General features: G+C 38.4%; 2 protein-coding genes across 3 annotated transcripts in view; both read right to left on the bottom strand.

Moving 5' to 3' along the window:
• Window positions 1–13640, bottom strand: part of LOC134848517 (pre-mRNA-processing factor 17-like) — a 316450-nt gene that overhangs the window by 34733 nt on the left and 268077 nt on the right. The window contains exon 2 of one of the 2 annotated variants that reach the window (XM_063866012.1): window positions 177–616. The exons of the other annotated variant lie outside the window; for it this stretch is intronic. Coding sequence (XP_063722082.1) covers window positions 177–611 — 435 coding nt within the window. The 5' untranslated portion in view covers window positions 612–616. The remainder of the gene's footprint in view (window positions 1–176; window positions 617–13640) is intronic. 2 annotated transcript variants of the gene reach the window in all.
• Window positions 3950–13640, bottom strand: part of LOC134848642 (uncharacterized) — an 11237-nt gene continuing 1546 nt past the window's right edge. Inside the window, exons 4-11 of the mRNA XM_063866161.1 lie at window positions 13513–13634; window positions 13101–13325; window positions 12021–12832; window positions 11529–11674; window positions 10244–10369; window positions 9638–9829; window positions 9053–9227; window positions 3950–8630 (exon numbers count right to left, since the gene is read on the bottom strand). Of these exons, the coding sequence (XP_063722231.1) occupies window positions 4757–8630; window positions 9053–9227; window positions 9638–9829; window positions 10244–10369; window positions 11529–11674; window positions 12021–12832; window positions 13101–13325; window positions 13513–13634 (5672 nt within the window). The 3' untranslated portion in view covers window positions 3950–4756. The remainder of the gene's footprint in view (window positions 8631–9052; window positions 9228–9637; window positions 9830–10243; window positions 10370–11528; window positions 11675–12020; window positions 12833–13100; window positions 13326–13512; window positions 13635–13640) is intronic.

Here is a 13640-nt window from a genome sequence, read left to right as displayed (position 1 = left end):
AGGGTTTCAAGATATATCAAGGTAATTGCCTAAAGTTCAATCATCAATCATAAAGGAAAATATCAATCATAGAAATTGGCTAAAGTTTGTGTAAAAAAAAAACATTCAAGGAATTGTTCTTGGAGCGATTAGACTTAGAGGCACATTATACGGTTTCATTCAGTCGCACGTCCTACCTTATGACAATTCGTAATGACCACCCCTCCGCTGTCCAAACTGGGATCTTCTGCATAACCATAGCTGTGAAATGTTTTTCTTTGATTATCAAATTGGAAATCATTGATGTGCGCCTTCTCCACGTAGCCTGTCAAGGTATTAGCTTTAGCCAGTGCCTGGTTAGTTTTGAACGGATTCTTTGGACCCTGCTCTGGAGCAAACAGCTCCTCATAAGTCGGATTGTAGGTGAGTTCAAGAGGTTTACTGGTGTCTACCATAAAAGGAGACTGAAATACTTCTTCTTTTGTGATAACATCAGGAGCTGATACAACTTGAAGACATTTATGTTTGACTAAGTTTTGAACGTCTTCCGGAACTTCTTTAACTGATGTTTCGTTATCTGAACTGTCGGACCCACTGCCGTAATCTCCGACTAATCCAGAAAGAGCATTCATTATCTGAAGAAAAAGAAAACTAGACTTATATATAGTCACATAATTCATAGAGAAGCGAAAAACATTATGTAGTACAAAAGCACTAAGAACACAAGCACGAGCCGATTGCAATTCTTTGCGCTGGAAAACAAAAAGACGGATAGAAAAGTCATCACTGTGAGGCTAAATTCCATGACAGTTTTAAGCAAGGGCGTAATTAGGTATTGTTTTTCATCAACTTTCGGCTGACCGACCCTATAAGAATTTCCAAAAGCTTCTTTGGCGCCAACTTGCATTAGTATTTAGGGGAAGCGCGCTCCAAAAATCTTGTCACAATAGGGTCTTTATAGTTTTAAAAGAGCTCGGAACATAAATTTTGGCCGACCTAAAATAAGGCCATTAAATTTTTTTCTCAAAATCCACCGACAGAACTTTTTATTTTTATTTACAAAATCTTCGGTTCAAAGAGTTAAATCTATTTGAATGTTTTTAAAAGAGCTCGGAACATCAATTTGGTCGACTTTAAAAAAGGCCATCAAATTTTTTGACTAAATACCACGACCCGACTTTTTTATCTTAATTTACAAAATCTTCGGTTCAAAGAATTAAATTTATTTGAATGTTTCGCCTTTGAGTGAAATTCGCAATTTTGTTAACTGATGAAGTTTTCAGAAGCAAAATTCCAAAACACTTTCAAGCACAGCCAAACTGCATTTTGCTGTGCAAGTAGCACAGAATATTCCGACCATAGTCTTGATAATCCATAAAAAGACCTGAACGAAAAACTAGTTTCTAAATTATCGAGTCATGGTAAAATTAGCAAATTGGAAAAATAAATTTTGTAGAAAAATGACTCGAAAATCAAAACAATTTCGAAAAATTTGTACCAAATTTTTGGATTTTTGATTCCAAAACGCAGAAAATACTTAAAAAAGCTAAATTAACTCAAGCAAAACTAAGTTTTTAGGGCTTAAATTTATCTTTTGTAAGTTTTTAGGCAATTGAAATAAACTATTGCAAGCCTGTTCGCTCGCTTTTATAGTTCGAAATTAGACAAAAAAAACAAAAATTTTAAACCGGTTTTTCTCGACACTCGAAAAACGTTTGGAAATTTTTTAATGCCGTTTGAATCACGGCTGAAAGAATTTTTTTTGATATATAACCCAACTCACATGATTTTTTTGTGTTAGCTGATTTTGGGTGGAATACAAAAACTATAACACACAAAAACAAAGTTCCTCATTTTTTCAAATGGTCCAAACAAAAATGTGCAAACAACATAAATAAGCCTCAAAACTGGCGCACTGGAGGATCGCAAAATTTCGTCAGCAAACACATAGTTTCAAAACATCTTTAAACATCTCTTGTCATTAAACTACGCACGAAATTGGGTGAGTTACAAGGAAATAAAGTGGCAAACAGGAAATTGGAAAAATGTCAAGGAACAAGGAAACTCAAAAAACACTCGAACTTCATTTCATGTTTGACGCTTTTTTAACACAGAGGTGAAGCAGAGCTTTGCATCACCTGCGATACCAAGCAAGAGTTTGTCGGCCAGCTTAAATTTAAACAATAGAACATTTTTACACCAACGAATTTCAACTCGTTGTTGGTTAACTCAAGCTCAAGTTAAGCTTGGCGTGAAAAATGAGTAGGTATCCGTTTAAAAAAATCTAAGTCAAGATCAGAATATACAACTCGAAAATAAATTTTCGAACTACACTACCTTTATAAGAAAATTGCACGTCGCTAAATGAAGCAAAAAAGGCTGTGAATAAAGCGGCGTTTTGAATTTGACATGTGACGAGAAAACAATGTTTTGAAACACATAATTATCTAATTGTCGACAAAAGTTATAGCACGCTCAGGAAGTCTAATAAAAATCGTGAAGTGAAATACTCAAATTACAATTATGTAGTTTTCAGCTTATTTAACTTTGATCCGAGACACTTGTGAGGTTGTGGCAACTAAGGCTTCCGAAAAGCAAGGTGAAATCAGACAATTAATTTTTTATGCAGTAAATTTTCATTTTTCAAAAAGGCACAATCCTGGCCCAACTCGAATCCTTGTCGTCCAAAGCATAAGCGTCACCTAGGCACCATCTGTGCAAAATCAGACACTGAACTTGACTTCACTACATATCAAGCATCAAATGTTTCAGGCACTTTGTTATACAAATTGCTTTCAAGCAAAAAGCGTTTCGCATTGATCGCACAAGTAATTAAGTAAAAATGAAATCATGTTTTGAAAATCAATTGTATAGCAAAATTTTGAACTCAAATTAAAATAGATTGTAAAATAGGGCGGTTTCTTTTCGATGTCAAGTCAGGATCCACAAGAAGCCCCACGATGTCGTGTAATACATCATTTTGAACACCTTTCAGTCAAATTTTGAGTTAAGAAAAGCTTGCAAGACAGAAGGGATATCCACGTTGTCTAATCATTTACACGATAGAAAGGATATCTAGCTATTTCCTATTTGGCAAAGAATATATTTCGCAAAAGAATCAGGGCTGCAATGTTATTTAACAATGTTATTTAACAAGCAAATAAATAACTGTTTGTTATGTAAATATTCAACACTTGTTACCTATTTCGAAACCATCACGAAGAATCCGCTCAAATGAAGAATCTGAACATGCCAAGACCACCCCTGCCTTGCGATACCCGCTGGAATTCGGTCGCAGACACATTGAGGTATTTCCATGATCAGTGGTCAAACATAGTTTTGGTAATCAACACGACGATGAAGAACACAGATCAGATATACAGATTTATGGAGGACGTTCCCTTGAAACGAGCAGTTACCGATTTACTGGAAATTTTTAAACCCATTGGAATCGCTCTCGACAAACTTCAGAGCGACACATGTACAGTTGGCAGTGTCTTCCAAATATGGAACGAAGTATGTGTGGGTTCGCCGGCTGAGTATGCTGAAAAAGTAGCAAAACGTGCAAAAGCCGCTCTCTCTCCTGAAATTCTGGCTGCCAATCTATTTCATATTCAGAAAATCTTTTCGGAGAGAGTTATTCTGGGGTCAAACCATCTGTTTGGTGGAAGACTGGGAGAAGGATTGGATTCTCTGACAAGGGATTGCTGAGTCCCTCGTTGGGGGGATTGCCTCCAGTGCCGGCCTCGAACGGCAATTCTCCACGCTAGGGATGACGTACGGGACATTGAGAACAAGCCTTGGACCGGAGAAGGCCGGGAAACTGGCGTTTTTGTACAGGGAATTGAATTGTTCTTGATCATTCCGAAAAAAAAACAATTTTCTAACAAAAAAACATGTTTTTTATCGTAAATAACCGTTAGTTTGTTATTTATTAAAATAGGTAACATTTTAACAGCCCTGCAAAAGATCAGGATTAATTTCCAGATAATTGGAGCCTTTGGCGATTAGTTTCTAGCTAATTCAAGCCTTTGCTTGTGAACTTATGGTAACTTTTTGTCGCCTTTCGGGAACTTTATAGTGAATGTTGTCCTAAAAAATCAAGATAATTTTATGATACATACTATATTACTTAGATCTGTTTATAAAACGTCATGTACATAATATACATTATTTTACATGCAAAAAATAAATGCGATCTTTGTTTGATAAGCAGTTGTCTCGTCTCATTGCGTTTTTCAGCTCAACTTTGCAATTTATTTGGTCCGAGTTTAGCCCGTTCCGAAGTCTTTTATCAGGTTTAATTTTTTGGTCAAACCCAGAAAACATTTGTCTTAAGCCTTTTCATAAACATGACTGTGAGAGCTCACATAGAGCGACAAACCTAATACAATAACCATTTTACTCTTTTTCCTCTTTCTCCGTTATTTTTCCCTTTCTCTGAGCTATCTGAGCTTCCCAGGCTGTAATTACATATTCATCCCCTCAATCAGTAATGAATCCCCTCAATCCGAAATACAAGAACTGTGATTCAGTCGATGAGTATCAAACATATATCGCTCAAGAAGTCACAATACTCCATTATCTTCTAACTTCAATCTATTCGTTCCCAGAACGGATTAAATCACATGGGGATATCAAAACAGCTTAACTTCCATAAGCTTTGTAAGAAGTAAAACCCTATGTCTTTTTAACCTCTTGGCAAATCATTGTTTCAAGGGCGCCATTTTTATCAAGATTTTAAAGGCCAATAACAGCTTGCTGCTATCTATCATGCTCAATGACACGGAGTTCTACACCTCTTTTTACAGCCTCCCCCTCCACATTTATTTCTAGACCTCAGACCCGACGTCATGTCATCCAATTGACCCATCATCCTATTAATCTGGGTATTCATTTGGTTCAAATTACCCCCACCACCCACACACGGGTTACACACAATTGGGGGTCTACCACACATAGGGGGTCCGCAGCCACCGCCCATGTTACCACATCCACAATTTCCACCGCCCATTGCTGGTCTCGGACTGTTTACAGCCGCCGGGTTAACTGGGTTCCCGTTTCTAGGAGTCAGCTTATGGCAAATTCCATCTTTCAGTTTAGCGCAGTACTCATTGATCAAATCACTGATACCTTGAGTAACCACTGTTATTGATTGCCTTGTTGCACCTCCTAAAACCTCGTCGCAAATCTGTTTAGTTTTTAATTGCTTTGACTCCTCGCTCGACAATTTTGAAGCGAAGTCTTGATTTGCACAAACTGCCAATGCGTGCATTCCATCGATCAGATTCTTTACGATTCTTTCTGCCATACGGCAACATTCGCCTTTCAAAAACGATTCCACTTCATTTTGCATGGACAAAATTGTTCCCTCATATTGGGTTCGGATCTCAGTTTCACGAATCGTGTATTCGTTTTGAACGCATTGCTTGAATTCGTCCACTTCGTGTGAAAGCATAGCACGAATTTGAGCTTCAGTTTCTCGCATCATTGCTGAAGAATCAACGTGTACGCAAGGAGACCCATTTTTACTCCAAACCTCATCGTGGACTTTTGCCAAATCATGTGAATTCAACTTCTTTAAGAACTCTATAGCTTTTATAATTGTAAAACCTGTACATAACTCTACTAATTCGCAATTTCCCGAACGGAGTAACACTTCAATTGCGGTATTAGTTGGTATTTGTCCCATCATGTACGATAAGAGCTCCTGACCAGGCATCTGATAGGGACATAAAACTTGTTCACTGCAAGCCGCTGAAACTAGAGGGTATCTTCTATTTTCTGGTATAGCCATCAGACATCGTAGCAAAATCTCATCACTCAAAATTTGTTCAAATGGTATTTCGTTCATAACTCTTGTCATTAACGCACTCAAATCTTTTGGCTTGAGGTCCAATATCTCAATTGCAAGCTCTTCGATTGACGGGTAGTTCATTACTTTTCTTACTGCAACGTCCGAAAGCAGACATCTCAGAATTTGAGCTTTCAGCTGCAACTCTGATTTCGCCACAGCTTCTACAGCATCGGCACGAGGCATGGTATTTAAGAGTCTCGTCACAGGTTCAACGGGAACGCAATCTTTAGGAGGCACACTTAAGAGTGTGATCAAACATTTATCAGCAAGTTTCAGAATTTCTTTGGTATCTACGTCTGAAATGCATTTGAGAAACTCAATGACCATACACCTCATTTTATCGTGGTCTTTTCGCATCAAAGGTCCGTAAGGTTCCAACATAAGTTCCAATTCACATATCAGCTCTTGCATTTCAGTCGGCCTTTTACTTTTGAAAGTCTTTTTCATTATGTCATTCGGTAAGTCATCACAAACTACCATCTCCAAAAAATTGTGACGATCTTTCGGCGACATACAATTCACGATTTGTACTAACTCACATAATGAACTGTGATCATTCGGATAGGGTCCAATTTCCCTAAAGATTTTTTTCCGCTCATCAGGAGCTAACATCGCCAGATAATACTGAATCAGGTCACTCGGCAACCGGTCACAAGAATGTTTAATCACGTGTGCTTGTTGCATACTAGCACAGTGTTTCAAACCTTCGATTAAAATGACCTGTAGTTTTTCAGCATCTTGGACTAAATGCTGGAAATAGTCTACGTTTGCGTCTTCAATGAGTTGCCACTGTTTCGAGAGATCCAAGTCCTTCACAATTTCAATCAAGTCCAGGTACCCTGGAAAGTCGATCGTCTTTAAAATTTGCCTTTGCTTCGCTTTAAGTTTATTTTTCAAATACTCTGCAACTGCGCTTTCCGTTGCAGGTATTACTTGCAGTCCAGAAGCTCTAACAATTTGCTGCTGTTCATAATCTGACATAGTCTTCAGAACATCGATGATATCTTTTGACGTCGGTGTTCCGATGTCTGCGCTTTTGATTGCTCTCTGACTTTCATCAGGCCTTAAAGTCCTTAACCCTTCAGCTATCACATCTTCATCGACCGGCCTTTTAATATTCGCGAGCCTGAAAATTCTCTCAATTTCCAAATAGTTACTTGCTTGTAGTCCTCTAATTACGTCTTCCGTATCTGGCGTGTACCCTACTTCTTTGAAAACGCGACTGATTACGTTTTCCGACTGCCGAGATAGAGACCTTACGAGCATTTCTTCATTAGGCAAAGCTACTACACCCGAAGCGACGATTGCTGCTTCGGCCTCTTGAGGAATCAGCGACTTCAAAAACTTACTCACATCACCTGTCGTATATGAAACCGGTGTTCCAATAACAACTTCGCGACGCATAGTTTGATCAGCGCTACTCAAAAGCTCTATGAACTCTGTTTTAGATGGAATGTAGCCCGCTTTCAATAGAAAATCACCTTTGGTTCTTATTGCTTGGAACCCTTCCAGCATTTGCTCATCTGTAGGAAGCGCACGGGATCCTGATTCCGCTAGGAACTGTCGCTGTTTATCAATCGTGAGCGCTTTGAATCCAGCAAGACTGTCCACATAAGGCGGTGGATACTTGTTAATCATCGACAAAACTTGGCGCAACTTTTCTTGCGTAAACGTCGCTAGACCATCACTCATCCCTCTTTCAGTCAGGGGCACAAAATTAGCGCCGGCTTTCTTCAAAATTTCTTCTTGTTGCGGTCTTGTTTTTCTCATCATTAGCTCTGTGAGTTCTTCTTCTGAGTCAAAATGAAACCCAGCTTGCTTCAAGGCTCTTTTACATTCATCGGGTCTGAGAACCTTCAGTGTCTCAAGTAGTAAAGGTTCGGACAAGGGTGGTTTAATTCCAACGCAACATACAACCTGTTGCTGTTCCATTGGATTCAAAGCTAGAAGTCCTCTTTCTAACGTTTCTTTGTCACAAAAAGCACCAGATCCATTCATAACACGATTTGCAAATTCATGGCCGTTATCTTTGAATGCTCTTATACAGTCGCTTTCCAAAGTGTACAATTCTATTCCCGCCGAATGCATCATTACCGAAACGTCTTTAGGGGGCGTTGATCGAAATGCGTACACAATATCTGCGGCTGTTGGCTGATAATCAATAGCATTTATTATTTCTCTTTTACCTTCTTGGCTATGCTGCCGCATAAAACTAGATAGGTCTTCCGTATTAGGCAGATAATCAATACTCATCATGAGCACTCGTTTGAACACCAGAGGATACTTCGTGAACCCATTAAGAACACCTGGATCTGATATTGTAATACTAGCAAAAAACTTTGCCTGAGCAGCGTCTACCATAAGTTGAAACGACTGAGCCATAATTTCTGGGTCAAAAGGAAAAATTCCCGCTCGTTTTAGAATCTGAATCACTCGATCAAGAGGGAGACACCTCAGAACATCGGCAAGAATCGTATCGCCGGTTCCCGCGCTCATCAAAAAATCAGAAACATCAGTGGCTTCCATGTTTTTAACGTATACTTCCATACTTTCTTTCGTTATCACTTCGTTTTCGATTCCCGCTGCTTTCAGAGCTCTTTGTACTTGATCAGGTCTTAGTCGTTTCATGGATTCTGCTAAATTGTTTTCTTCCACGAATTTTGCGACATCACCTGCTCCTTCAAGAATAGCACTACTTTGATGTTCAAATGGTAGGTTCCGCAGACCAGCTGCAACTCCGTCAATATCTGCACAGAATCCGATTTCTTTCAACAAATTGGCGATGTTTTCTCTCCTAAAAAACTGCCAGGAATTTGAATCGGCATTTGCAATTCAATGTGAAGACAAAAAGAGACAAAAACTATTTGACAATATTCCGCTTCAAAATGAACTCCAGAAATACAATTTGATGATTTATTTTTAGACTATTTTAAATTTATTAGATTAAAATTTACCTTCAGACCGAGTAAGTTTTTGTTTTTTCCCCCATAGATACCCAGATTTTCGGGTATAATAAGCCCTTTTGCGTATTTTGCCAATTAGAGTATTTTGTATTACACTCTTTTTGTAATTCTAAATTATTCACGAAACAAAGACCAACCGGCTAAAATATATGCCTAAATTTTGCAAAAAAAAATGTCAGCCCAACTACTTTGTTCATAAATCTTTGTTCATAAGCCATTAGAAAATGTGAACACACTTTTAATAAGCACTAACTTCAATCTCTTCATGCTCCTGAGTACATCATCCTCCGTCACTTCATAGCTGCCTCTCATCATCTCAGCTACTTGTCTCCTCTCCTCCTGAGACAGATACTCTCCCATCTTCACCATCTGTGCGATGTCAGGGCAGAACTCACTGTCCATTATGATCTCACTGCGCATGTGGGGCTCTGAAGTAGACATTTGGGCATGTCCATAATGAATAATAGTTGCACATCCCTTGATAAGGTAAATGACCCATGGATATAGCAAATGACATACTAATTTTTAACATTCCTCTTGAAAAAAAAACATTTCGGGTTTTTTTTCACGTTTATTTTACTGGGCAAGGAAAATTGGCAAAAAAAGTTTTTTCTCGCATACACCTTTAGTTATTTCTCGGACCATTTTCTTTCTCAAGTACACTTTGCTAGTGAGAATGCAGAAAAAATAAGGGCAAAAGCGTCTCGAAAGCAGAAACAATTTCAGCATGTACATCCTTTCTCTATAGCTCAATTTCACAGCTCGCCCAGTTCACCATCGGCTTTAAATACTTGCATGAATTTTCACAGTTCATTTACATCAATCTTCACGTGCTTACCAATTTCTTTTAGCATACTGATCACATCCTCGCGGTTCGGCACGAACCCGAGAGCCGCGAAAATCCGCTGACATCCCGCCTGGCCAATCTGTCTCGTGCATCTGATCAAAGTGTCCATGTCCAGTTCAGGAGTGAGTCCCGACTCACGGATGAGTCTGCTAAACTGTGCGTCATCCATGCTTCTCACGAAGTCTACAATTCGGCTCCTTTTTCCTTACCCTATATTTTCTTAAATTTCCTGCTAAATTTTTCATACGCATTAATCGTAACAAAAACTGACAACTAAAAAATTATTTTTGAAAACTTTCTTCACATTTACAGAGCCATGACTGAAACAATAGAACTTCTGATTGTGGATATCAAATCATAATAATAGAGTTAATGAACAGCTCTCGTTTTCGTTCAATTTAGTCTCTATAAAAATCCCAACTGTAATTCCCTAAGATTTTTCAAAACCTGTGTCTAAAAGCACACAAACGCAAGTTTCATAAACTTAAGTCAACAAATTTTTGTCCATCGAACATAGCTTAATTGTTTTACCATAAATTATAATCGAGATTAACTGCAATTCAACTTAGATGCTTTAAGAGGTTTAGGAAGAAGTGCCTAGTATGGTGTCGAAGTTGTTGAGTCCGATGTCATTGCTTTTCAGTATGTGACTGACTCTGGTTGATTCGATGCTCCGGAGGTACATTCCGACTGCACTGTCCGATGCCTCTATAGCGCCAGAGCCTATAAAGAAGCCTTGCAGTTAAAAAAAATAAGCTTCTTAATTAAATTTGATAATTCAAAAATGATCAACGCTAAGTTAATCTTTTAGATAAATTCTTGATGAAATGTACCTGGAAAATAACCCGAGAAAAGCTTCCTGGATCACTAGTTAAACTAGAGGCCAGCTAAAGCTAGAAACACCTGTTTGCAGGGTAGTTAAAATTCTGTTTTTTTTTAATAAATAAAAAACGTTTTAAACGTTTAAATTGTTTTAAACATTTTAAAACACTGTTTTGACTCTAAACTCGAGAAAAAACGAACTTTTCAGAAAATTTTATTGCTCGGATAAATTCAGTGTTTCTCATTGAGAACAGTTAAGCAATAAGCCAATTTGGAAACTTTCTGTGGTCCAAGTCGATTTCTTAGATCGCTATTGACAAAAATCATTGAGCTGAAAATGCGCTCAAGACCAACAACACATCGCGAGAAAATTCCATAAGCTTCGATGCTTGTATTTTGTGAAAAAGCAAAATAAACAACAATAACAGAAAACAGCAATAAAAAACAAACGTATAAAACACCGTTTAAAAAATATGGTGTTTTAAACATAACAACCCTGCCTGTTTGATAATTTTTGAATTTTCTGTACTGATGCGGAAGGACAAGGGTACTTCCAAATACTGGGCTCCACCCAGAACCTTTGTTGCTTCTCCTATAGAGATAACTAGGAGTGGATTTCTTTAGTTCGATTTGGCTGGATAACCACAGATTTGGGAGGGCAGTTCTCGAGAAAATAAAAAACAAAAAAACAATTGCGTCAAAAACTCCCGCCCCCCCCCCCACCACACACACACTTTTTCGAAGGCTGTAAAAAGTGGGGTAAGGTAAAAAGTGACTACGGGAATATGCAGGCACACAGGGTAGTGGGCGGACTTCTTATCGGTACCATTTTTTTGAAAATCGGTAGAGTAGTTTTTGAGAAAAACTAAATTTTTGAAAACAGAGTCTCAAAAAAAATAAATAAGAAAACCCGATCCCCACACATTTTGATAATACCTGTTTTTATCAAACAGGAATTTTCATAATACCTGTTCTTATCAAACAGGAAATATATAAGAATAGCTAAAAATTGTAAAGAAAAAGGATATATCTATTGCAAGAAAAAGAATTGAAGAACGACCTGAACTGCAAATGACCTTCATTTGGTCGGCGTGATTCATTCGCTTCAGCAGCACACTGGCCATCTGGTAATCAGCCCCTCCTCCCGGGCTCAGTCCAGTGGCCACTAGTCCCGCATCACTCGCACTCAAGCTCGCTATGGCGCATCTAATTGATCGGATCAATTCAATTTTTGTCTCCACAATTTATTTTGATTTTGAATAAAATCAGCCAGAGCCCAACTATTTTTAAAGTCTGTTTTAAAAGATCTCCTTAATCGGCGACACAAAACTCATTTGGGTTAAGAATATTCTCAAACCAAATTTTAAGAACCACACCGGTATAAATTTTCTGAACTATTCGTTGCGCGAAAACATTTTCTCCAACGATTTTTTTGTTTGAAAAATAGAACACGACAAATGACAAAAAAGTTTCGGCTTAAGTGAAGTCAGATGGCAGATTCACAGATCATAGTATGCCGTTGAAACATTGATCGACCGTTTTCATACGATACTTATTTCGAATAACTATGGAGTAAAAGCTGAATTGATTCCTAAGTTCATTTGGCCCTAAAGGCACACATTTTCCTGAAGAATTCACCGCCCGACAGAAATCTTCCTGAGTCATATCTCGTAACGACAGAGCTGTCAGGTCAACGTCCGCTCGGAATTCGACCTTCCGTAACCCCTGGTTCACTAAAGGTCGAGGTGTATCTTCAACCATTTGGGCTAACTCATCCGCTGTTTTAACTGGTCCGAAAATTGATCTCGGCAAAATCAGACCCGCTGTCAAAATAGCCTGAGCAATAGTTTCCGTACCGAATGATCGCAACATTTCTGCAAGTTCCGAAGCGTTCGGGAGGTATCCGATCTCTTTTATGAAATCTTTTTGTCTCATGATTGAGAGTTCGAAGTAATACGTCACCAATTCATCGACATCTGGTTTTACAGGTAAGCCACAATCCCTTGCTAAAGTCTGCTTGTGTTCTACACTTATAGATCGGACTAGTTTAACGACCTCATCATATTCGGTAAAGCATTCTAATTCCTCGACAATCTTCTTCTGTTTCACAACATCAAGCGACAACAGATATTCTTTCACATGTTGGTCGTCTTTGACAATGACCTCTAAATTCGACATTAGCATTAATTGGCTCAATTCTGCCTTCGAAAGAGATTTCAAATATTCGGACACAATTTCTTCGTTCAGCACTTTGGGTCCAACTGTTTTGAAGATGGTCCTGATTTCTGATTCGGGCTCGTGTCCGAAAAAGTGCACAATATCGTCTCTGTTAATTGGCAGTTTCAGAGCACCCGATTCAAACAACTAAAAAAATAAATCAGCTGGCAAAAAAAATGCGAAGTTCGAGTATCAGCAAAGTTGACCTTTCGACTTTCTTGGTCTCCGTATTTCATCTTAGACCTAGTTTTAATCCCTAATGAAAGTAAACTAAGTAGATCGAATCTTAACGGACAATTCAGATCCCAAAAAGATGCACAAATTCAGGAAATTGCAGTATTACGCATTGAAAAAATGAAAATCTTTGACTTTGATAACACAAAAACTGAGATAACGTTTCTTGATCGGTAATTACCTGTCTTTGTTCTTCGAAGTTCAAAATCTTTAATTTCTTTGTCATTGCCTCGTCTGAAGGCAGACAGTCTATACTATCCAATAATTTCTGGCGCTTCACTTCGGGATAGGACATCAACTCATCGGCTATCAACTCTGGACTGGGTCGCGGGTTGACCTCTGCTATCTCCACAGTTTCCCTGGCAACTGATGGGGTCATCTGCTGAAGAGCCTCTATCACATCCAGCTTAAGACAACAAAAGAATATTTCCGATCAGAACTGATAGAAAGAATTTAAAAAAACCGACAAAACGAACCCAAATAGTATTTATCTATTATTTTGAAGCACCATTTCAACCTTACCAGGAAATTAAAGATCCGGCTGTGATTCGAACCTAGATCTGTAGACTGACATTAACAGAAAACAAGCAAACCTGCGGTGGAACATACTCTAGCTTCTTGACCACCACTCTCTGATTAGTGTGATCCATTTCCTCCATAGACGCTATTATTCTGGACTTCGAGGGCAAGTAGTTAACACGTGTCATGATTTCTTCTAGAA

Source organism: Symsagittifera roscoffensis, chromosome 6 (assembly GCF_963678635.1).
Source record: "Symsagittifera roscoffensis chromosome 6, txSymRosc1.1, whole genome shotgun sequence".
Classification (NCBI taxonomy): domain Eukaryota; kingdom Metazoa; phylum Xenacoelomorpha; order Acoela; family Convolutidae; genus Symsagittifera; species Symsagittifera roscoffensis.
Note: the sequence above shows the minus strand (reverse complement) of the source record. Positions and strands in the feature narration are given on the sequence as shown.